Source organism: Mycotypha africana (assembly GCF_025528875.1).
Source record: "Mycotypha africana strain NRRL 2978 chromosome Unknown BDF20scaffold_7, whole genome shotgun sequence".
NCBI lineage: Eukaryota > Fungi > Mucoromycota > Mucoromycetes > Mucorales > Mycotyphaceae > Mycotypha > Mycotypha africana.
This window is the reverse complement of record NW_026515731.1, coordinates 1,779,190-1,803,788: the sequence shown is the minus strand read 5'-3', so window position 1 is coordinate 1,803,788 and position 24,599 is coordinate 1,779,190. Positions and strand designations below refer to the sequence as shown.

The 24,599-nt window shown below is 37.1% G+C and overlaps 9 protein-coding genes across 9 annotated transcripts; 4 read left to right on the top strand and 5 right to left on the bottom strand.

Moving 5' to 3' along the window:
• Positions 1-927: 927 nt before the first annotated feature.
• BDF20DRAFT_914599 (DNA-directed RNA polymerase II subunit RPB2) lies at positions 928-4,925 on the top strand (the record flags this gene model as incomplete). Its single annotated transcript, XM_053084207.1, has 6 exons — positions 928-970; positions 1,028-1,076; positions 1,143-1,308; positions 1,398-1,510; positions 1,576-4,602; positions 4,673-4,925. 6 exons carry the CDS (start codon positions 928-930, stop codon positions 4,923-4,925), a joined length of 3,651 nt encoding a protein of 1,216 aa, XP_052935214.1.
• A 373-nt stretch (positions 4,926-5,298) lies between these two features.
• On the bottom strand, positions 5,299-6,717 carry BDF20DRAFT_914598 (uncharacterized protein; the record flags this gene model as incomplete). Its single annotated transcript, XM_053084206.1, has 5 exons — positions 5,299-5,682; positions 5,774-6,145; positions 6,229-6,276; positions 6,332-6,537; positions 6,627-6,717. The coding sequence occupies 5 exons, from the start codon at positions 6,715-6,717 to the stop codon at positions 5,299-5,301; spliced, it is 1,101 nt and encodes a 366-aa protein (XP_052935213.1).
• A 164-nt stretch (positions 6,718-6,881) lies between these two features.
• On the top strand, positions 6,882-8,113 carry BDF20DRAFT_914597 (Ribokinase-like protein; the record flags this gene model as incomplete). The annotated part of the gene is made up of 3 exons (XM_053084205.1): positions 6,882-7,005; positions 7,100-7,494; positions 7,577-8,113. 3 exons carry the CDS (start codon positions 6,882-6,884, stop codon positions 8,111-8,113), a joined length of 1,056 nt encoding a protein of 351 aa, XP_052935212.1.
• Positions 8,114-8,820: 707 nt separating this feature from the next.
• On the bottom strand, positions 8,821-11,531 carry BDF20DRAFT_880395 (nucleoporin protein Ndc1-Nup). Its single transcript, XM_053081618.1, has 9 exons — positions 11,229-11,531; positions 11,057-11,161; positions 10,808-10,979; positions 10,599-10,731; positions 10,361-10,518; positions 10,162-10,294; positions 9,817-10,099; positions 9,169-9,747; positions 8,821-9,091 (listed from the first exon to the last, which is right to left on the bottom strand). The coding sequence occupies exons 1-9, from the start codon at positions 11,434-11,436 to the stop codon at positions 8,976-8,978; spliced, it is 1,887 nt and encodes a 628-aa protein (XP_052935211.1). The 5' UTR covers positions 11,437-11,531; the 3' UTR covers positions 8,821-8,975.
• Positions 11,532-11,548: 17 nt separating this feature from the next.
• On the bottom strand, positions 11,549-13,341 carry BDF20DRAFT_880390 (nucleotide-diphospho-sugar transferase). The gene is made up of 4 exons (XM_053081617.1): positions 12,606-13,341; positions 12,424-12,480; positions 12,272-12,354; positions 11,549-12,206 (listed from the first exon to the last, which is right to left on the bottom strand). Exons 1-4 carry the CDS (start codon positions 13,265-13,267, stop codon positions 11,578-11,580), a joined length of 1,431 nt encoding a protein of 476 aa, XP_052935210.1. The 5' UTR covers positions 13,268-13,341; the 3' UTR covers positions 11,549-11,577.
• Positions 13,342-13,765: 424 nt separating this feature from the next.
• Positions 13,766-18,718, bottom strand: BDF20DRAFT_977296 (uncharacterized protein). Its single transcript, XM_053085086.1, has 11 exons — positions 17,737-18,718; positions 17,326-17,628; positions 16,918-17,250; positions 16,753-16,841; positions 16,568-16,685; positions 16,357-16,502; positions 16,126-16,296; positions 15,913-16,030; positions 14,886-15,818; positions 14,478-14,822; positions 13,766-14,410 (listed from the first exon to the last, which is right to left on the bottom strand). The coding sequence occupies exons 1-11, from the start codon at positions 18,544-18,546 to the stop codon at positions 13,913-13,915; spliced, it is 3,864 nt and encodes a 1,287-aa protein (XP_052935209.1). The 5' UTR covers positions 18,547-18,718; the 3' UTR covers positions 13,766-13,912.
• On the top strand, positions 18,674-19,698 carry BDF20DRAFT_880370 (AP-3 complex subunit sigma-like protein). Its single transcript, XM_053081616.1, has 4 exons — positions 18,674-18,884; positions 18,968-19,171; positions 19,232-19,285; positions 19,348-19,698. Exons 1-4 carry the CDS (start codon positions 18,816-18,818, stop codon positions 19,543-19,545), a joined length of 525 nt encoding a protein of 174 aa, XP_052935208.1. The 5' UTR covers positions 18,674-18,815; the 3' UTR covers positions 19,546-19,698.
• Positions 19,699-20,873: 1,175 nt separating this feature from the next.
• BDF20DRAFT_823020 (glycosyl-transferase for dystroglycan-domain-containing protein) lies at positions 20,874-22,098 on the bottom strand (the record flags this gene model as incomplete). Its single annotated transcript, XM_053077763.1, has 3 exons — positions 20,874-21,041; positions 21,119-21,813; positions 21,924-22,098. 3 exons carry the CDS (start codon positions 22,096-22,098, stop codon positions 20,874-20,876), a joined length of 1,038 nt encoding a protein of 345 aa, XP_052935207.1.
• Positions 22,099-23,402: 1,304 nt separating this feature from the next.
• On the top strand, positions 23,403-24,564 carry BDF20DRAFT_914592 (Mob1/phocein; the record flags this gene model as incomplete). The annotated part of the gene is made up of 6 exons (XM_053084204.1): positions 23,403-23,465; positions 23,536-23,699; positions 23,772-23,898; positions 23,982-24,061; positions 24,150-24,261; positions 24,334-24,564. 6 exons carry the CDS (start codon positions 23,403-23,405, stop codon positions 24,562-24,564), a joined length of 777 nt encoding a protein of 258 aa, XP_052935206.1.
• Between the last annotated feature and the right edge of the window lie 35 nt (positions 24,565-24,599).

Genomic DNA, 24,599 nt, shown 5'->3' with positions numbered 1-24,599 from the left:
TCGATATCATAGTCATCCAATACAATAAGCACAGGTGCAGTTACTAAATGCAAATATTTTGTAAGGCTATCTGTCTATAAATGAATACAAATTAGTCTGTTAATTCAACTTATAAAGTTGGTTACAAACGTACAGTTATATTTTCTACTGTCCAGAAGAGTAGATCTACAGTATTGTTCTCTTTCCAAAGCTGATTGTCGTGAAATTCATCTTCTGTAGAGTATTTGGTCTTCGGTTTTCTAGACAGAGTAGGATGAAGCTGAGTGTGTCTCTTGAATGCTGGCTGTAGAGTGTGTATTAAAATATCTTCTAAATGTTCATTGATTATATGTTTCTGTTTATCAATTGCTTCACACTGACAAATGGTATCGAGCAGAGTCTCCATGAAGCAAAGAGATTAGGTAATATTATTGGAGCAGGATTGCCAAAGCACAGGTCCAAATTATTTGCCCTTTCAACCTACTATGATTGTGACGTGCAGGCGGGTTTTCATAGTTTTCATTCTCTGTGCTGCGCTGCACTAGAATTTTTTCCAGCTTGCTTATTTCCTTAACCCTTCTCCTCTTTACTCTTGAGTCGCCTTCTTTTTCTTTGCCTAATCACTTTGTAATCGATTTTCGAAAACGGAAGTCTGCAAAAGGAGAAAGGAAAAAAACCAGCATTTTTGGGTGTATAACTGTGCGTGTTTCTCTTTGACCGTATATACTATTTGAAGATCATAAACTAATGCAGTGTATATTTAGTTACTATTTGATAAATCAGCTTCCCAACTTTTGTGCAACTGCCTTTCACTGTATTTGCTGATCGCGGAAGATATATACGATTGCAAATTTCAACGTTTAGTTCAATTGCATTAAATCAACATAACAGCTTTCAAACCAATAGCGTAGTTTATTTTATTTTTGCAAAAAGAAAGATTAATTCATCATGACCGATATTATGGATGACAGCTATGCAATGGCTGAGAATGGTAAATAGAGTTTACTCTCTTTCCCTTTACCAGTCAGTAACTAAAATTTGTTTGTAGACTACTTCTTGCCCGAAGGCGAGGAAATGTATGAGGATGAGCCCATTACGTACGTGACAGACTTAGAAGCATTTGCTCTGAAGTATGTGTATTAACTGACTGATTCGTTGATTAGGCAAGAAGATTGTTGGACAGTTATCTCTTCGTTCTTTGAGGAAAAAGGTCTTGTTAGACAGCAATTAGACTCTTTTGACGAATTTGTACAAAATACCATGCAAGAATTAGTCGACGAGAATTCTAATCTTGTACTTCAACACGTTGGAGGCGACGGCGATGTCACAGTAAATATTCATTCTCTCAACTTGGATTCATCAATTTCAAACTAAATATCTCTGTTCTATTTTGTTGTTTTTTCTTTTCATGGATATAGAAACGATATATTATTGATTTTGGACAAATTTATTTGTCAAAGCCGACCATGACCGAAGCCGATGGTAGTACTCAACCCATGTTTCCCCAGGAAGCGCGTATCCGTAATTTAACGTAAGCTTGGACAAATCTGAATATGTAAATTTTCAGCCATACTAATTCATTTGTGGGATTTATAGATACGCGTCGCCATTATACGTCGATATGAGTAAACGTACACAAATTGCAGTTCCGTATGATCCCAACAACCCTAAATCCAACTCAAATGATCTGTTTCAAGATGAAAGTACAGAACCGCCACCAATGACCAAGGTCTTTATTGGCAAGGTTCCTATTATGTTACGATCCACCTATTGTATCCTTCATGATATGCCTGAAAGTGGAATGCACGAGTTGAATGAATGTTCTTTCGATATGGGTGGTTATTTTGTCATCAATGGTTCCGAAAAAGTATTGATTGCCCAGGAACGTATGGCTACAAATACAGTATACGTCTTTGCTAAAGCACCACCTTCCAATGTACAATACACAGCAGAAATCAGATCACAGCCTGAAAAAGGTTCGAAAAATGCTTCCCCCTTGTTCATTAAGATGCTAAGGCCTTCTTCTGAGCGTGGAACGGCTGGACAATGCATCCGTGCTGCTTTACCTTATATTCGTAGCGAGATTCCTATCGTTATTGTTTTCAGAGCGTTGGGTCAAGTATCTGATAGAGACGTTCTGGAACATATTTGCTACGACAGGTCAGATTATGAAATGCTAGAATTATTGAAGCCTTCTATCGAAGAATCATTTGTTATTCAAGACCAAGATGTTGCTTTGGATTATATTGGTAAAAGAGGTACAACCGTTGGTGCAACCAAAGACAAACGTATCAAGTATGCATCCGAGATCCTACAGAAAGAATTACTACCGCACGTTGGTACAGCATACAAAACGGAAACGCGTAAATCATACTTTTTCGGTTACATGATCCATCGTCTGTTATTGGCCGCTTTAGAACGTCGTGAATTAGATGATCGTGATCATTACGGTAAAAAACGTATGGATCTTGCAGGTCCATTGATGGCTGGCCTCTTTAGAATTCTCTTTAAAAAATTAACAAAGGATGTTGCAAAATATTTGCAAAAGTGTATCGAATCAAGTAGAGAATTTAATCTCACGCTTGCTGTCAAATCAAATACTATCACAAATGGTCTCAAATACTCACTCGCCACTGGTAATTGGGGTGATCAAAAGAAGGCTATGCAGTCTCGTGCAGGAGTTTCGCAAGTATTGAACCGTTATACCTTTGCTTCCACATTATCTCATTTGCGTCGTTGTAATACCCCTATTGGTCGTGATGGTAAAATTGCCAAACCTCGTCAACTTCACAACACTCATTGGGGCCTTGTTTGTCCTGCCGAAACGCCAGAAGGTCAAGCTTGTGGTTTGGTGAAAAATTTGGCTTTGATGTCCTACATCTCAGTCGGTTCCTCTGCCACTCCTCTAATTATGTTTTTGGAAGAATGGGCTATGGAAAATTTGGAAGAACTCAGCTCTGCTAGTATTGCCAATGCAACCAAAGTGTTTGTTAATGGTGTTTGGATTGGTATTCATCGTGATCCTTCCGATCTAATCCTAGCTTTGAAGCAAATGAGACGTTCCGTTGACATCTCTCCTGAAGTTAGTATTGTTCGTGATATCCGTGAAAAGGAATTAAGAATGTACACAGATGCTGGTCGTTGCTGTAGACCACTTTTCTTAGTCGAAGATCAACAATTGAAATTGACTCGCGAGCACATTATCCAACTTCAAGATACAGAGTCAGATTATGGATGGCAGAACCTAATTGCTGATGGTATTGTTGAATATGTGGATGCAGACGAAGAAGAAACCGCTATGATCTGTATGACACCGGAGGATTTGGCTGAATCGCGTATGACAGCTCAATATGGTGCTCCACTACAGGAAACTCGTGATTTAGCAAGTCGTGTTAAGTCACAGACTGGTAGTTATTCTCACACTTGGACTCATTGTGAAATTCATCCTAGTATGATTCTTGGTATTTGTGCCAGTATTATTCCCTTCCCAGATCACAATCAGTCTCCTCGTAATACCTATCAGTCTGCTATGGGTAAGCAGGCCATGGGTGTTTATCTTACCAACTTCCAGACGCGTATGGATACTTTGGCCAATATCTTGTATTACCCTCAAAAACCGTTGACAACAACAAGATCTATGGAATTCTTACGTTTTAGAGAATTACCCGCTGGTCAGAATGCCATCGTTGCCATTTTATGTTACTCTGGTTATAATCAAGAAGATTCCGTTATCATGAATCAAAGTAGTATCGACCGAGGTCTCTTCAGATCTCTTTTCTTCCGTACCTATATGGATGCTGAGAAAAAGGCTGGTATGATGTTCATGGAAGAGTTCGAAAAACCCACCAGGGACACCACTTTACGTTTGAAGCATGGCACTTATGAAAAGTTAGAAGATGATGGTTTGATTGCTCCTGGTACTCGTGTATCTGGCGATGATATTATTATTGGTAAAACTGCACCTATTCCTGCAGATTCTGAAGAGTTAGGTCAAAGAACCGGTACCCATAACAAACGCGATGCTTCTACACCCTTAAGATCAACCGAAACTGGTATCGTTGATCAAGTCATGTTAACGACCAATCAAGATGGCTTGAAATTTGTCAAAGTCCGTGTTCGTTCAACTCGTGTACCTCAGATGGGCGATAAGTTTGCTTCTCGTCATGGTCAGAAGGGTACCATTGGTATGACGTACCGTCAAGAAGATTTCCCCTTTTCAGCGGAAGGCATCACACCAGATCTTATCATCAATCCTCACGCTATTCCTTCTCGTATGACTATTGGGCACATGATTGAATGTTTGCTTGGTAAGGTCTCAACATTGACTGGTAACGAAGGTGATGCTACGCCTTTCACTGAAGTTACTGTCGAAGCTATCTCACAAGCACTCGCGGCACAAGGATATCAATCTCGTGGTTTTGAAGTAATGTATAACGGTTTTACCGGGCGTAAATTAAATGCTCAAGTGTTCTTGGGCCCCACATATTATCAACGTTTGAAGCACATGGTGGACGATAAAATTCACAGTAGAGCTAGAGGTCCAGTGCAGATTTTAACAAGACAACCTGTAGAAGGCCGTTCAAGAGATGGTGGTTTGCGTTTCGGTGAAATGGAAAGAGATTGGTAAGCGTCACAATTGGATAGAAAGGTATTGGTATTGGTACATTCTATTAAGCTTTGTTTTTTAAAATAGTATGATCAGTCATGGTGTAGCTCAATTTTTAAAAGAACGTTTGTTCGACGCGTCCGATGCTTATCGTGTTCATGTTTGTGATATTTGTGGTTTAATGGCTATTGCCAACTTGAAAAAGAACAACTTCGAATGCAGAGCATGCAAAAACAAGACCAGGATCTCACAAATACATATCCCCTATGCTTGTAAACTTCTATTCCAAGAACTAATGGCAATGAATATTGCTCCTCGTATGTTTGTAGATGCTGATTAAATTGTAGAAAAAAGGGACAAAAGCGCTTATTAAGATGGTAAACATCATCAACAACACACTCACACTCACACTCATATATATATATATATTTATATACATGTATGTATATGTATATTAATAATCTCTCTTTTTATGTTTTTAAACAATACAACACCGAAGCTATCAATTTCCTATACATATTCATCTTTCTGTTTTCCCGACCTTGTATAAAGTAAAGTAAAATAATGAATAAAAACTTTTTCATTTAGATACACTCCATTTGTTGGCGTGAAAAATTGAGGTCAAAATTGAATATATCGATAATCGTTATATACGTATATACATTTAATGTGTTTATGTACAAGACCTGATTGATAGGAAGAAAACCATAATCTCAAAATATGGCTTTCTTGGCAATGTTCAAGGCTATTCGTCGTCGTATGGTCGTCATATCCTTCTGTGAAAAATCAAAAGGCATTTGTCTTGATAGTCTTTCGGCAAACGTACAAGTAAATGCACCACAATCTGACATATTTCCTTGTTGTGGTATATTTGTAGGCATTTCTTTTCTCCACTCTGTGATATCCAATTCTGTCTTCTTTTTATCTATGTGTTCTTCTTGTAAATAGCTGAGGAAAGTATCCAATATATGATTATGCGTGCCGCCTAAACTATCATAGACAGATACAACTTTACGTTTCATATCCATAACACCCAAAATCCAATGATAAGATTGATTAATTGGAACAAATAGCAAGTCTTTAGCAAACACATCAACCTATTAAGATAACAAATGGCATCGTAAGTATGAAGGATCTACTCATTTTCTTTTTTAGTAGCTTCATAAACATTGAAATCGACTATTTTACTCTTTTAGTCCATCTTCTCACTTTTTGGTATCCAGAATCCCTTAATGTCGAATAGAAGAATGTATTGAAGCAATGAATCGCGGGTATATTATCGGTTTTGCCTGATCTATCTGCCAATAGTTCAAAGTAGAAATTGATGATCTCGTCATTGAGCCAAGTTTCAGGATATAGTTTGTAGATGTCTTTGAATGTCACTCTGGCCGTCCTCATTTCTGCTATTATACCAGACTGACCTCCTTTAAATAGCTTATCTACAATTAGGTTTTCTTCTTCTGTAAGAGGTATAACTGCTGGTACTTTGGGCTTCTCCAACAATTTCTTTAACTTTTGCTGAAAGCCATCTTTATACGTTGTAGTTGATTCATGTATAATCTGCAATAAGAAAAGTGGATCCTAAGTGATATGTTCGCATACGACGTGAAAAATCTCATCTATGGAATCTTTGTTCTCCCTACCTCGTCGATCTTTTTTCTGTGTTTGATACGATCCTCTAAAAACTTACGCTAGAGACAGGGTTACTTATCGAATGAAAGTATCAATAGTACCAGAAATGCTTACTTTGAAATCTGATTCTGGTGATATATTCTTCGGTTTAGCTTTACTGCTATCTAGTAAAAGACTCTCCAAGTCTGCAATAAGGGTATCAAGGCTTTCAGCAGCGATGGTCTTTTTGTCGCTTCTATAAAGATCTAACTGATTATTGACAGATTCTTTCGGCATCATTGCATAAGAAACGATCGATGTCGTGTGGAAAGGAGAGGGATCTGTCACAAAAGAAAAATGTTTGATCAATGCATAAACCAAACGAAGAGTGAGAAAATAGAACGTTATGTTGAAGTTGGATTACTTTTACTGTTATTGTTGTTTCTGTTCTTGAACTTTTTACTGCAAGTTGGTGAAAAGAAATCAGTTGGAGTGTTCCTTGCTAAATGCTTCACGCTCATGGCGGTAGCTAGCAACAAAAAAAGGAAATAGAACGAAAGGAAAAACACAGAGAATCAGTAGGAGGCGGGTATTTGTAATTTTTTATGCTACCTGCTGTCGGGGAATTATTGAATTGATGAAAAAAAACTACAGTGGCTATCCAAGGAGGCCCCCTTTCCTTCTAATGCCTTTTCAAAAAGTACCTATATTAGCCTCGTTGGGTAGTTTCATCATAGATGATATTGTTTTCAAAGATAACAGTAAAGTAAATGATATCCCTGGTGGTGCAGGTTTATTTGCTATATACGGTACTTTCTTTTCTTTATCGAGCATTATTTTGTAACAGTTTGCAAGCGCCCGAATTTAAAACTAACTAACAACCAAAGTACTGCCATAATTTAGGAATGCGAATATGGCAGCCGTACGAAAATTCAAAAAGGATAGGCTATATCCTACACAAAGGCTTTGACCATCCAAAAGATATTGACGACGTAATTGATCGGTTAAACATTTCGCTCATCTCAAAGGTGCATCCGAACAAGTATACACCTCGAGGTTTAAACACGTTTGGTCAAAACGACCACCGCGATTTTGAATATATTCATCCTATTATACGTGTGACAACTAGCGATTTCCCAGACGAATGGATCGACTCTATAGAGATACTGCACATCATTTCTGCTCCAACGAGAGCAGCCGAAACCATAATTGAATGGAGGGATAGAGAAAAAAACTTGGAAGCCAAAACTGCTACACAATTTCTATGGGAGCCTCTGCCTTGGGCTTGTTTACCGGAAGTAAGTCAAGTGTGCTTCCAGTTTAATAAAGTTTGAAAGCTAGCCTAACATTTACGAAACCTATCACGAACGTTCCACTCAGAACGAAGACATAATATACGAAGCAGCCAAGCTTGTAAAGATTCTGTCCCCCAATCACGAAGAGCTGGCTGCTATATTTGGCTATTCATTCCCTGAATTGCTTTTATCCCATAACAATGATTTCAAGGCTACAGTTGAATATTGTGGCAAGCGATTTATGAAGAGAATGAGGGGAAATGACCAATTGGTACTCTTGGTAAGATGTAGTAAATACGGGGCTATGATTATGCAGCAAGCGCAACACGAAGCGAGTACAGAGCAAAAGGTTCAGTGGGTTTCAGCTTACTATACAAATGATCAAAGTAAAGTCACTGATGTCACAGGAGCCGGTAATTCATTCTGTGGGGGGTATTGTTATGGCTGGATTGCAACAAAAGGGGACCCCGTGGAGTCTACTTTTTATGGTGCCGTTTCGGCAAGCTATACAGTTGAGCAGATAGGCTTACCAAAGTTAAGCAACGTAGCAAGCGAAGAAACCTGGAACGACGGTCCGCGTCCCAGTGAAAGGCTTACAATTTTAAAACAAAAACATATTTAGACTTATTTATTATATGAATGACAGTATTTTCCCCTTGATTAGTATTATTGATTTTATAGACTCGAATTATAAAATACGAAAATGAATCATGTTGCTTTGTTCGGAAAATGATGAACCGCTTCCAAAAAGCCTTGTGTTTGTTGACAATAATGATAAGTATATTTTGAGCTAATGTAGCCAGCTATACTTGACGTGCCTGAGCGTAATAAAATGTAGCAAAAAATGGAACAAGTATTAGAAATGGAATATAGTAGCAATGGCATTAAACTTTGTACCCAATGCTGCAAAGAGGACTTTATTTTTGTCCAGTTGAAGTCTTCGAACCAGCGGTACTAATTTATGGCAAATTGTGTAAAATGTCAATGAACTCTTTACAGGTGTTTCACTAAACTGACTTACTAACTAGGAAACCTGCGAAAACTACAATTTCACAGAAAAAGAAAAATAGTATAAGCAACAGTTACATTTATATAAACCCGATGATGAGATGATACTATCAACCAGCTGTATAGATTCCTGTTTTGTAAGCTTTTCTTTGACAGAGTCGCGGTAGAATCCATTCCTAATCGTTGATTTTACATAGGAAAGGTTAAAACAAACGTTATGCTCACCATAATACAGGCTTCATTAATTTACAGGATGCTTTTTGGCAATTCCTTGTTGTATATTCGACATAACTGTTAGTAAACAATAATTTACCAAAAAAAAAAAAAAAAAAAAAAAAAAAAAACCAAAATAAACAGTTCACAAAAGATTAAAGAAAAAAAAGAGATAAGGCTGCATAAAAATGAAATCTGGGGATAGTATCATCCAATGACAATTAAAGTTTATTTACAATAGCGATTTAGTTTCTTTTAATCTTTTATTCCTTGAAATGCAAGAATGCTTCCCATTTAGCCAAGTATTTTCTACTGACTTGAATGCTCTCAAGATAATCATCAAATGTAGTTCTAATCTGGTAAATGGCATCCCGTAAAGCTACAAAAATGAAGTTAGAATTCATAAAGATAAACTATGTTAAACCTCAATAAACAACAATTTGTATGTAACCTTACCTAATAAAACCGCTTCAGACTCTTCAACCAACTCTTCATTCTGAATTAAATCTTTGTATTTCGGTGGTGGTGATTGTAGATAGGTTTCTATATCGACTAAGCATCCTAACAGATTGTCCACAATCTTGGAGATATCATTTTGTACATAACCATATGTATCTTCCTTCAGCGAGGCAGCCGTTAAACTGCCTAATGATTGCACAGCATACACCACAATCTGAAATTCGTTGAACACTCTCTGAATAGCGCCTGTCATAGTCTCGGTGTAATAAGGTTTAAGAGATTTAATGCCTACTCTTACTTCTACTTCCTTGAACATTTGAATGATTTGATTCTGGGTAATCAAACCGAATGATTTGTTGGTATAATGTTTTGTTGAGGATACAGTAGCTGGAATTAGTCTTTCATCAACTTCTGATGCCAAGTTGGAAAGCACAATAGGAGTTCTATCGTCCAAATAATCTAAATCTTTCTTCTTTCGTGATTTCATGACATTTCCTTCAGCAAATTCTAATCTGTTTCCGATAATCGTTTGCGAATTGGTACTTATGTTATTGGTAGGTGCCACTGGAGCAGTAGCTGAAAATAAATTGAAAATCAATATTAACATTTCCAAATTGTGTACAAGTTTACAAAACAAACCCTTACTTTCTTGAACAACGTTATATTCTTTCTCAATGCGGTTTCTGAGTTCGTTAATCACCTTGAGACATTCGTTCATAATACCATACCAAGCGTTATCCTTAAGCTCTTTTCCAATTGTATTGAATAGTTGCATACGCTGTTCTGGTTTTTTGCGTGCTATTGTTGCAAGCTCCGCGAATGCATACATCTTGACATACTTTCTTTCTGAAGCATCAATTTCTTTGTAAGAAAGGCCGGTCATCAAACAATCAAATGGATTTGATACACTCTCCGTGACAGCTGGTACCTATATTTATTGTTAATGAACGAGCAGAGCATTGGTGAAAATTGTGGTTTTTGTAGCCTTACATTGTTGTAAATGACATCGTACAGACGGTTGCATATGTTGAACAAGAACATCGTGAGCATACCGCCAGTGATAAGACGTAAAAATAAATGCAAATCGATCCATCTAAACCCAACGACTGGTGCATCTAAAACACTATATCCCATAATTTTGTTAGATTTTGTTGAAAAAATGTATTACTGGAACTGCATGGATACTTACTTGCTATGATAGTAAAAGATGCGACCAATCCAATGGTAGAAGGATCCATTGAATAAAGCAAAAATGATGTAGCTGTACGCGAACGATGAGAAGGCTTTACAGGTAGAAATCTGAAATATAGTCGCGAGACTTGTTTTTATATCAAAGACAAATGGTTGCTAATGATGAAGAAGACAAATAAGCTTAATGTTAGAGGAGCTTTAAAGGAAGCTTGATGAAAGAGTGTATAACACTATACCTGGACGTCATTGATTCTAACTACATATCGTCTTTTTCTGACATAATCGTAAGTATAGCTAAGTGACAATACCATACTGTAGAATATGATAAAAATATGTTGGACGTTCAATTGATAAGCACCTAGATAATGGCTGAAAAAAGCAGATTTTATAAATAGAAGAACAAAGCGCGAGCGTAATATATGATAATTGGAAAGTTTCTTTTTACCCTGGTGGCTGAAACGTAAAGCTTGAGGTGTATTGTTCACCAACAATCCAGAAATAGCATTTAATGTTCAGAAAAGTAAGCGTTACATGTACTATGTAAAGTACAAGGTTATCTAACGAGGTAAACTCAGATAAGAGTGCTGCAAGGTAGCTGGAATAGTTTGGTTGGAGAACTATGTAAATAACAGAGGAGAGAATATATGAAAAAATGTTACGGTAATATCTATGTTGGCAACTTTCATGACTTTACCTGTGAATGTCAACGAACGAATCAACCATACAGCCGCACCTATCAAGTATAAGAAACCAGACCACATATAGGTTTTTGCGGAGAGTATTAAACCCATCATTGACCCTACAGCGAAGTTGAAAGAACATATTAATGTATATTCTACAATTTACTAGACTGTTATGATCATTACAGAAACTGAATTTGAGGAAAAGCTGAAATGTGAACGCGAAGAATAGCGAGAAGAAGATTACTGTGCCATGGTAACGCTCCAATTCGTTGAGATCTGCTATTCTACGAAAGGCTTCACGATATGAAGTAAACGAGTTTCGTTTACTGCTTAGACTACCATTTGTATTCCCTGAAGTTGTTTGTATAAATGGTGAAGTTGACTGCATCATTTAGGGGAATAACATAAGCGAAAGAAAAAGGAAGTAACAATCCCGCAACACATTTTTTACATCATTGACAGGAAAAATTGAAGTGGAAAAAAAAAGTCACTTCATTTTGACGGTGCGGGGTGGTATTGGGTCTCCTTTTATTTATGCTCGCGTTTGTAAAACGAATGATAATATGATAATTGGATGAAGGTTTGCTGTAAATAGATTCAAACCCTTACTTGTAAGAAATGTTCTTAAACTTGGGAACTCGTTGTGTAATAATAAAGTCGTTCTTTTTCTTTCCAAGACATCTAACCATTCAGCCGTACAAGAGTAAAGTCTATCGTCGTCAATACTATCCGCAGGATCACAGCTACACTTCTCGATAGGCAACCAAGCTGGCTCATCCGGACAGTGTGTCACATGATCATGGAAGTAGCCCATATCATAAAAGAAGTGCATCTCTGACTTTCTAAGCATAAGGGCAGCTGCAATACTATGGACTGGCGCATCACCCCAACGCTCATAGAAGAAACCGCCGGTTTTATCAAGGTGGTTGAAAAAAGTCAAATAAGCGTCTGATCGAAGCCAATTGAGTGAACCAATTTCGAAGTTGCTCCAGAAATGACACAGGTTATAGCTCTCACCATTATCTGGGGAAATCCAGGAAATGAAACTGTCTGAACTATTGAAGGGAATAATGTACTCAGGATACTTCTTAATAAACTCCTTAGTAGTGTCCCAAAGCGTTTCAATAGTCTCTTCGAACTCAAGTAAAGTAATTGTGAAGCCTAATGTAAAATTAGAAGTTCATCAGTTTGACTCTTATGGCTAGAAAATAATTTGACGATCCTACTGTATTTCAAATCATTTTCGCGCATAAATCTGAAAGGATCGTAGTCAATATCACAAGTGAAGTGGATATCGGGTTCAACGCGCCTTTTTTCGTGAACAAAGAATATTGAGTATTAACCTCGTCTACAAAAAAGTGCATGCACAGATCCTTACCAGTAATAATCATAATTATCCAACAGAGGATGGCGGAAAAAGAAACCACTCTGAAATCTGAAAACAAACCCATAATTTTTAAATCACTTGACTTGCAGCATAATAAATAAAAGCAAAGAAATAGCCCAACAAGTCTATTTATAGATGAGCTTCTCTAGCTGATGAAAATATAGCTATCTTACCGGCACATATGTCTATAAGACTCTGAATCACCATAAGGTATATCCAATTCACCCATTTTATCTCGCAATTCCCAAGCCTTATCTTGATCAACCCAGTCAGGATAACCCCACATGTCCTCTTCGACCAACCCATAAAATGTTTCACCTGAAGCTAAAGCAGTGGTATAATCAATAAAATCTTGATGAAAAGGTACGTCGTTTAAAAAGACATAAGGGTAATGATATTTGTGATTGAAACGGTCTTCAATCATCTGAATAGCAGAGCGAATGCCCGCTCTGTCTGTATTTCTAGCAAGTATAACAAAGCAAGCTTTTTCTCTCTGATAGGGTTCTTCATCATTAGATGTAGCCGTTGATATTCCTTTTTGTTCCAATTTCTTGTTATTAGTGAGTACAACTTCCTCCTGCTGCTCCACATCAACGGAAGTTGTTGTTTCCACAATCATTTCTGTGATTGTTCGTGTGGCCATAACGTAGTCTGTTACCGTTGTAGTGAGCGTTTCAATAGATTGTTCAGGAATAGATATCGCCGCTTTCTCAACATTTTGTACAACGGGAGGTGTATTGAAGTTGTACAAGAACCAAACAAACAAAAAAACTAGCAAAAATGGTAATGCAAATCGTCTAAAAATTGTATTGCCTGATCTTGCCGCCGCTACCATTGTATGTTTTGATTAATGCGAACGGACTCAAGTTAGTGTTAAAAGAAAAAGAAAGCGGGAAATGTAAGTGTTTTCAAATTTGGGGATTCCTGGCTTAAATGGCTGACAATAATTGCTCCAAGAAGGCATAGGTTTCAGAAAGAAAAAAAAAATTTGAAAGGAACATTTATTAGTTGGTCTAACCACAATCTATGGAAGAGAAGAGCAAGAATTGCACGGGCCACCTTTTTCGGGCAGATTTACTTATAACCTTTGATTCCAATGCAATTCTAAACTCTTCTGATGTAAAAATCCGCAGTGAAGAGTCCAAACGTAGGTGAGCATTTGGATAAAAACAATTTAATCCATTTTCATACATTGCAAAGCTGGTTGAGTATCAACGCAATATGAGAAACCAAAATTTGGTATTCGCTAATAATATGAACATAGTCTTTAGTTAGCTTTTCAAAACCGATAGTCCTAACCTCCCATAACTTTTCATGCTTTTGCTATTGAAAGGAAGGAGTACAAATCTAATGCAATGTAAATAGTATTTGCAAGTATATTTCATGCGAATACATTTATTAAATGACGAACTCTTCCATTAATTCTTTAATACATGTGAAGAGCGGTAATATTACGATTTCTAGTGGGTTATTCTTACGCTCATCGTAAGGGCATAGCATTTTCATTTTGTGGTGTCAAATCATTTGTAGGAATACTAGGTATAGGTGGGATTTCTGTTACAGTAGCTTTGTCTTCTGAGTTTTGCTGTACATTGTTGACTGATGAAGGATTATTACGTCTTTCAAATTCTGCATGCAAAAAATCACGTACTTTGCGACCTGTGCGCATACGCAGAATACGGAGAATGGTGTCAGCATTAGGCAATTCAATAGAAGCAGATTTGCGGGCATTAGATTTTCGTTTTCTAACGGTATTCTTCGAGTGATATACTGATTTGCTTCTGTCTGCCTTTCTCCCTCCACGAAGTTTCAACTCTAACTGGTTCTTCACAGCTACATTGTAAGCTTCCATTAGTTGATCCGTTTCCAAATTGTATGCTGCGTTAATAGCCAAAAGTGCGTAATATTGTGAATTCTCTAATTTTTCCAAAGGAACTGCATCACCATCTTCACCACCATTAAACAATATTTTTAAAAGCTAATATTTAAAAGAAATATTCTTCAGCAACATCTTGAAAATCTAACGCCAAAACGATCTAAGTTACCTCTAGCCATTTATAAACGACATGGAACTCATAATCATCTAAGGGCTTCCATTCCGATAATTGTTCTGATAATGGCGGTAATAGCACGTTTTCTATACATATCAATATTTCTCTCCATATCCGAAGTACAATAAATTGCATATTGCTTTCTGACAGATTGTCATTTAATATTTTCAAATTCTTCTCCAGATAATCCAACAATTGTGTCAGCGAATTTTCGCAGCCTTGCAACGTTATTTCGACATGCTTATTTGAGCGAGAAAATGAAGAAAAGAAACTACGGTCTCGTCCCAGCAGTTTATCAATTGTTTTGCGATTCAACACTTGACGGAAATAGCTTCCCATCTATAGTATACAATGTTATTTTGGAAAACATACTATGACCTTGAAATAAGCTAAATCTGTTACCTTATCCACAATCAATCCTGCTGCATCGTTCTCGGCTCTTTTCAATACACGGAATACTTTACCGAACCAGAATTGAATGTCGTCTTTTTCTCCTTCCATAATAATCCTTAGAATGAGCCGTCCTTGAGGATTGAAATTCAAGATTAGCTCATGTGTCTGGAAATCGCCAAAATAGGATGGTCCCAATTTAAACCATACACCGCCACACTCCTCATCTGCACCTATCATATCTTCATCATATACGAGTGCTAATACATCGACTGTTTCATTGGTCAACCATATATCAAAAACTTGATCCCAGCGAGGGTTCAGTGTTTCGTAGACTGTTTTAGTCCTCACAATGGGCTTTCCATCAATCTCCAAAACAATATAGGGATCACTCAATCCATTTTTATCGGCAGGTGGTAAGTTTTCAGCCCTGACAAACTTAATTGAATACAAGTAGTTTGATGGCTGTGCTGATTGCTTTTCAAGAGCTGAGGTAGGCAGTTGTGCTTCGTATTCTCTTAATTCCTGAGCAATTTCATCCACATCCATATTTTGATACAGTCTATCAAGTTTTGCACGAGCCGCTTCGATATTATTGATCTTTACACAAGTTTGAGGCATAAAGTCATAAGGTTCTTCAGAGCCTTTTCCATTTGCACGGTTGCCAATCAATTGATAACGTGCTCTATTTAAAAAGGTTGTGTTACTTGCATCTATTTCTTGATAGTCTTTAGGGTATATATCCATAGTAATCATCTTTTCCATTTCCATTGTGTACTGCTCTAAGGCTACACCGATGACTTTAGACAGTGCTGTATTGAAATGGCAGTCTTGAATACTGTTTGGCCATTCCAATTTTTGCACAAAATCTACTGCTTGATGGAACATAGTAAAAAGATCGACAACTGATGATGAGTGTAACGTATTTTCATTGATAGGTTTGAACTGTACATGTTCAGTGTATGAACAATCATATCGATAGAGCATTAGTCATATCCCTTCTGCCAAAATTGAAGGTTACACAATAAAACAGTTTTACCTCATCCTGTTTGATAGCGTTACTGACCCATTCGGGTGTTTCTCCTGTCGTTGTTTTCAGCCATCGGCGGACATGTACCAAAAACCAAGATTCCACCTTGAACAATGATGACTTTTGTCTACCAATAAAAGAAAAGAAAAGAAAAATAGGACGAAGAAAAAAGAGATCAATGAACTTCCAATAATACCAGTGATGATGTCTAAGCTTGGGTACCTTGGACCGTATTGATCGTATAATCGCTTTAATGTTAGCACTTTATCATAGAGCTGGAATATTAAGTCGATAGGAGCGTTCCTTGCTTCGGGAAGAAATGCCCAATTTTCCATTTCTAACACGAAAAATGGCATTTGGCGTGCCATCACTATGCCTGGAACATGCAGTGTACTGGAATTTTTTTTATAATCAGTGGCATGAATTGATTCTTAACACTCTTCTCCTTCTTACTTTTTCAACGGCTTTTTAAACTTTTTGGCGACACCAACTAATTCTTTTATTAACTTATCCGCTAGGTTCATCAAGTTCGTCATATCGTCATTTTTAGGGTCTAACATTGATTTCTCCAACACCCTCCATCTAGATACAGCTGCACCCTATATATAGTAGAACGCTCATTGAACAAACCATTGATATAGTACATTTGCAATCTCATACTTACAGCTACTGTTTCTTCCAGAAGAGCGAATTGCTGATACGGATCTGAATGATCTTCACGATAGGCTGGGTTTTCGTAGAGAATATCCAACAAAGCAATTTGATCTTTAACAAATTGAGGGCTACAGGCACAAACACAATTTAATGATCAAATTGGGTGTTATTCGCGTGAAAAAGGGATAGACTTACTTCACCCTCCAATACTGACTCAATGAATCTGCTAACAAGTGCAGGCAGGCTTCGTTCAACCCCTCAAAGACGCGGATCAAATTCTCACGCTTTTTGCAGACAATAATAGATAATGTTAGAGTAAACGTTTTCCCCTAAGCTATTAGTTTTATAACTGCAACTTACATCATTGATTGTCCAATTTCTAATATCATTTTCCTTCAAACATTTCTCTAGAGCACGCATAGCGTCCATTGCATCTATTATATCGACATTTTCTTCTGATTCACCTGTGTCTAACCGATTTTTTATCGATTCCAAGTACAGTACTGCTCGAAAAGGTGCTGATAAGCGCCATGTATTAGAACACTCGCGAAGTAGATCCTCTGACGCTTGAGATAATACACTTGACTTGGCTCGCTCGCTTTCAGGGGATATACTTATATCGTGGTCCATACACATATTTATCAATAAGCGAAAATAAGATCGAGGATCGTTGGGAATATACGTGTACGGGCTCTATTCGCCACGAGAAAAAAAAAGGAGATTAAGTTTACCGTTCCCAGAAGGTCAAATAGCACATATAATACAAACATCATCCAAGGTAGCTGAGTTGCCGTATATCGAATTTCGTTTATTTTCGCTAGGTCTTCGGCTAACATTATTGCTTCCACCTCCAGATAACAGATTAGTTGATCCAACATCTTGCTCATTGCTAATGTTCAAAGAGAATGTAGGGCTTGATACCATAACTGTCATCACGCCTTGTAAATACTTCTTCTCTCGCGCTAACCAGGCATTGTACGCTTGCTGGCTTGTGAAATCCTCCCGTCTCCCAGGAAAAGATTGATTAGTGTTAAGTGCATTGATACATTGTTTCAAATCCAAAAAATAGTTCTTTGAAGTGAAAGTATGAAAAAAGAACAGGAGAGGTTACTACCATTTTGACAGTTCCACAAATTAAAAGAATCATATTAAAAAAACTACAAATCAATTCTCTTTTACCGATTCAGTGCAAATAGGTTGAAGGTCGCGAATTTTTTGTTTATGGATAGAGTCCTCAATTTGAAATAGGTTTTGAACAGTTTTAACTAGTGGGTAGTTCTCAATGATATCCAATATATTAGTTGATGAGCCTGTGGAACCTGTGCTGCTTCTTTGCTGCTTTTGCTGTTTCGATTTCGGAGGCAAAATCGATTTGCTTAATGTCTGGATAAGTTCAGGAGAAGCTGTATTGGGTGCATCCTCTTTTAGGACGAGTAATAGAATTTCAGTGAATAATACCACATAACGATCCAAGTCTTTAAACCAAACAGCTGGATTCGGATCAGATTTTTTGAGTTCTGTTTCACTCGTTCTTAGAAAAGTAACTACCAAATCATTGATGGAGCCTTGAGGGCGATAACGATGCTGTTTAACAACATATCTAAACTGAGTGACAACCGATATGAACGTTCGATCAAGATAATCCGGTTTAGAGACGTCTTTGCCGTCTTTTATGTCATCTAATCGACGAATAAGACCGACCACTACTGGTTTTGTCAATTTATCTTTATTAGGTTCGTCTCCAGAAATTTTGTCGGCAATGTTGCCAAACACATCAGTCATTCCGCTTAGATGGACTGAATGACGGTTACTACTGCTCCTTTGCGCAAATTGTGGTGCCAATTTTTGTTTATTGTGATTTTCGATACATGCGTGTATAGCACATCGCAGTGTATAGTCATAAACAAAAGCTGGGTTTAGTGTCCGTACATTGCGTCTTGAATTGCCTCCACCTCTTCTTAATGTTGAAGTAGCTTTTGATTGCAGCATTGTAATCTGTTGTGTTTAATATTTAATTGCTACCGCAACCGTATAGTGTCAATAATATTGTAAAAGCAGAAAAAGGGAGAAAGGGGTTGATCAAGCAAAAGTGGGGTAAAATAAGACCAAATGCCCAGGCACCAGAAAACTTTCTTCTTTTTTTGCTGCTGCTGCTGCTGTTGCTGTAAACTCAGACAATGCTATAGAGTTCCCTTTTAAAGAAAGATACAAAAATCGTTCGTTCTTTTATTACTCTTATTCTTGCATCCGTCGTTTCCATGATCAAATCTGTACTGATTTTCAACAATCACGGCAAGCCAAGACTCATCAAATTCTATCATCAGATTGTAAAATGCCAAAAGAAGCGTGAAGGAAGCATAACTTGAAACTCACTTTAATCACGATTGTAACATCTATTTCATTCCATAAGGATATTGCAACACAGCAAGCATTAGTGCAAGAAATATTTACGCTGGTGTCAAAAAGACCTGACACAGCCTGTAACTTCTTAGAAGGCAGTAAATTACTCGGTGGAAAAGATACACGTGTAATCTATAGACACTATGCTACATTATATTTCGTGTTTGTCGTTGATGAAAGCGAAAGTGAGCTTGGAATCTTGGATCTGATTCAGGTAAAGGCAGTTTACCTTTAAGCCACATTATACACTTTGCTCTTACACTTGCTATGATAGGTTTTTGTCGAAAGTTTGGATAGATGCTTTGAAAATGTGTGCGAGTTGGATTTGGTAAGCAACCAAATAAAGCTTGTTCCTAGTCTGAACGTTGCAACTAAGCTTGTGCTTTAAAGATCTTTCATTTTGAAGAAGTGCATGCGATTCTATCAGAAATTGTTCAAGGAGGATTAGTTCTCGAAACCAATATGGGTGAAATAGTAGCGGCAATCAATGAGATGAATAGAGCAAAGAAAAGAACTTCTGCCGGCGTTACTGCTGCAGGCTTCAATAGTTTAAGGACGGCAGATCCCCTCAAAAGATTCCGCCGCTAAGATAACACAATGTCATTCTTTAAGACTAGACGCTTCTGTTACTGCTCGATATTCATTGCTATATCTTTATTTATCTGCTTTGAGGCACCAATACCATATATCCGCTCATTTAGGCAAATAATAAACATTTGCAGAAGAGTTATATTTGTATTATATTCAATTTCTTCAATTTAAGTGAGTCAATCAAACTGATGATCAATTCATCGGGCTTTTTGTTTATCACACTTGAATGAATCATAACTCAAAACAGTCTTACTTGGACTTCTTTATCCAAAAAAACGAACAATAGTGTGGTTACATTAACATCACTATGATCAAAGACTTCGTCCTGTCGATTTCCAGCCCACCATTGCCATCTATCGAGCGTCCAAATCACTGTTAATTTGTACATTATTATCAAAATACAGTGAAAGAGTTCTAACGGAATTGTCTAATATAAGCTAGTTACCCTCAAGTTTTTTGATAATTCGCTTTACGTTGGTTGTAATGCATATAGCAAGCCTCTTCTTCTATGGCTTACTCATGCCAAAACATTAATTTCGGAGACTATGATTGTTATTGCTCATTTGATTTTAAGGAGTGTCATCCCGGCATCTTTAATTTATTCAAACTGTCGATTATTGATATGCCCATGATTTCTTTTACAATTTCAAGTGATGTACTCAGTCTGAATATACAAGCTAAGGCTTTTATTAATCATATTATACTAGTATCCTTAATGCTTCGTTGGAAAAAGAGTACTGAAAAGCAACATGATCGCTAGACTCCATTCAATTTAATAGTACTGTAAAATTCTTCTGATACATAATTTGACATACTGAGCGAGCATTATTTGGAATGGTTTAGTAGGCTTCTCCCATTATTTCTTTACAGCATACATGAAAAGCCATAAAATGGGCCTTAAAAAAAAAGGTAATAAAGGATAGAGATATGAGCAATATTTCATTACAAAAAAAAATTTCCAGTATAACTTGGAACCGACTTTTCAAATGAAAAAACAACAGTACAAAGCTTTAGAGCCCAACCGCGGCTAAATGATCACTTATTCTCATTGCTCGATATGCGTAGAAGTCAGCACGAGCCGTAGCAAAGAATCATAGATTGAAAAGCCTGAAGAGTATTTATTAAAAAAATGAAGAAAGCGCGAAGAAAAAATAATGCTAACTATCTATCCTTACTGTGGAACAGGAAAGAATATATATTACATGGCAGGTTGATAAATAAACAATTTGTACAAAGGAATAATATTAGGCTATATAGAACATTTACATGACGAAAAGCATAGCTTTTAAGAGGTCCCTATCACAATTAAGTGCAAGGAAAGATTATTATGAGAACCTTGTAATGGCTCTTTGGAAAGGTTTGATGGTTGCACACTCGCGTCGTAGGTTTTCAATTTTAGGGTCGTCCCACTTTTTTTGGGTGATAAATCTACGCGCCAAACGAATGCAAACTTCTTCCCTAAAATGACTGTATAAACGGCGATTGTAAGTTCGCTGAAGGAAGAATAAGTTAGTATAGCGACACGGAAGAGTTGTATCATAGAGGAGATTACATTTCTGGAAATACTCACCTCAATCTTTCTCGCTTCATTGGGGTATGCATGAGTTTGATGAATAATAAAGTCATTTGGTAGTACGTAAAAATTAACACCCAAAACATAGAGCTCAAATAAACATGCCGCCTTGTTGCTACCATAACCAGCAAATCTCTCATCGCACCACATAGACCCTTGATTCTTAAATATAACATAAGGTTCGTAAGAGAACTGATAATCGGTCACCTGATAAATTTCCTTTTCGCCACCAACCCAGCGTTCGTAATCAGTGGGGGCATGACCTGGTGTCCAGAATGAGTGGAACATCTCTAACTTGTTAGCATTGTATTCTTTTACGAGTTCAGCTTTAGTTTTGGGAAATTGGCGATAGTCTAAACCCTTATCTTGCGTTGTGTACTCAAAAGCAGGAATAACCAAGGCAGCTTCACCACTTTTTAACAGGGACATGGCAACGGGATCACTTAATACTGATTTTCTGATATCAGTGTTGGGAAAGAAATCGATATCAAGTTGCATGATGTAGGCAGTTCTGGCGAACAGCTTAGCAATATTTCTCCACAAGTTTAGTTCGCGGTCGAACTCATCGCGTATAACATGAATATCTACAAAATGGCGCATAGCGTAGTTCTTTTCCAGGGCATTTTCGAGAATTTCTAATGTGAGATCACCTTCTTCGTCATCTGAGATATGCAGTGTCGCAGATATAGGTCCTAAAAATACAACGTAATGAGATAGTTAATGTAAATGCTTATCGGCGGCTACCATAGTTTTTTAAATGGGAACAGTTGATTGGATTGGCCAAATATAATTGTTAAGTTACCTTGATACTGTGTAGCAAGTCTCGAAAGGTTTGGAATTCTATTTCTGGTTACCAATGTGACTATGGTGATGTCTTCTGTTGTCATATTGAGGTCTGATTTATAGTAATATGGGATGATTTGTGAATTTTCGGAGTAAGAAGACAAAGAAAACGCTTTTGATAACAACGTTTTCATGGGCACTTGATGGGACGCACCTAAATGCAAGATATTGATATGTAAGGGCTTCTGTATATCTGATAAACAAGAGTAATCAATATATTTGCCATCAATGGATTACCGTCTACGTTAGTCCAAGTGAATTGAGTATCTGTTGATTGCTGCAGCACTTTTTGATTGATAGATATATTCTTGCTTAAGAACCATGCCCTTCTAAAATGGCTGTAGCTTGGCTCTTGATAATACAGCTTTGTGACCATCAGTAAACAAAATAGAGCGAAAAATAGCAAAAGCAATTTTGCTCCTTTACGAGCTTTGAAGGTCTGGATGTCTGTTGCCATGATTTTGTTGAGCGTTTAAATATTACAGTTAGTGAATATGGAAGGGAGCAGATTATTATAAATGAACTAGAAAAGAAATAATTACAAGAGTAAAGCTGTTCGTCTTTAATTCCTTTTTAAATAGTCGTGTGGCTGGAGACTGATGCCTTTTCCGAAAAACTTGAACATAAATTGTTTTCAATTTGGGAGCTGTGTCTTCTATAAATATAATGTCCATGTAAACAAAGCCATTGATCAAAAAGGTTTTCCTCACTTGATTTTGTTACACCAGACTACTACAATTAGAAGAAGTTGTATTTTTTTTTTGTATTTTTTTTTTCTTCAGTACAGTACTAAGCCCAAAGAGTAGGCTTGCAATAACAACAATGATAAAAGGAGAGGTTGATGTAACGTTATACATTGTTCAATGCTTGAAAGCAGGTTGTCAAGAAGACTATTCTCTATAGGGTAGAAATTTATTTAAATAGGTAAATAAAGATTTCAACGTCTTTAAAAAAACATCGCTTCTTTACAGATGATCGAAGGCTCTACCATACAAGATTAAGTCTTACTTTATTGTCGCTGGTTGCAATGAGTTAAGCTTTATTTTGGAAAGCTACGCAAAGGAATACTTACTATGTTACTGAAAACTCTGCTAGACATAGTAAAGCAATCAAATGAGTGCATTCTCAATTGACCTTTACCTATTTCGTTGATATTAAAAGCCTACTAATTGCTAAATAAAAGTAAACACACATTGCCCAAGGTGTAAGTGGATAATTTAAAAAAAGGCAGAAGGTCAAGCAATATTTATCGTTCGTCTGAGCTCACCAACAATAAGCATAAAACTAAAAGCGTGGTAAAAGGAGACCTTTCATAAGTCATAATAACAGCTGGGATCAAACTGCACCAAAAATAATGCAGCTTTCAACGGCTTAAAAAGGGGATGAGAGTATGTCGTTCGTACTTTCTGCCTAAAAATCGATAATGTTGACCGAAACAATGACTTCTTCGAAACCGTCCCAGCCTTCGTTACGTAGATTATACCCTGGCTGTCGTGTGCAAGTATGATAAATAAATAGAACGATTAACCCTCATCTACATTGCAAATCGCTCACAAATAGTGCTTCTCAAGGAATGCTTCCAGTGGTCAGTTGAGAGTTTGGAAAACCTGGAATCGTCGTTCAATGTTCAAGAATATCTACAACAATTAATACGCATGGATTGCAGCGATGTTAAACGCATTGTTGAATTACCAGAGAATTTAGATGACAATGTTTGGCAATATGAACATTTACGGTAAAGTCAAGTCTGCTGTATTTTACCATCGATAAACACTCATACTCTTCAATTTCTTTCTGCAACGAACAGTCAAATATGCTTACAGCTGAATTTATTGGTGGTAGCATTAGAATCAGAATGTACAAAAGCGAATTGTCCAGAAATGAAAGCTGATGGCTGGCTCTATTTATGTGCAGCTCATCCTTGTGTGCAATCGGTGAACAAAAAAGAACTTATGTTGTAATAGATGTATAACGATAGATTATACTGAAACTACCTTTTGCAATTTTTCTGGGACAGTGCTCAGCCATTGACTATATTATTCATACACTGGACGGAGCGACCATTCTGTTGAATAACTCAAAATACTTTCCAAGCAGGTATGAAAGAACTGCATAAGTGTAAAAAAGCCGGGGAAATTCACAATGATGCAAAGCTCAGTGATTGATGTTTGCACCTTAAAAATAGAATTTCTGTGCCTGAACCGTCGCTGAAACATTTCCAGTCAATCGCAAGACGTCTATATCGAATTTTTGCTCATGCTTATTTTCATCACAGAGAAGTTTATGAAGTATTCGAAGTATAGTAAAAAGCGAATTTTATGTTGGACTTTCAATACAATCCCCATCTCAATTTATCATCCCCTCTTTAGCGTGATACCCATCTCTACGCAAGATTCTTGTTGTTATCAAGAACTTACAGTCTTGTTCCATCAACATTAGTAACTATTCCAGACGAAAACGATTTTCCTAACGAGAAAGATGATAATGCAAACGATATCGTTGACGATAACTTCAAAAATGACGGGAATAACGAGTCTCATGAAGAGAATTTAGAAGCGTTGAATAATTCCTCTGCCATTTTGTTGCCCGATGTTGAATAATTAAACGACTTACTGGCTTTACAAATCTCCTCTTT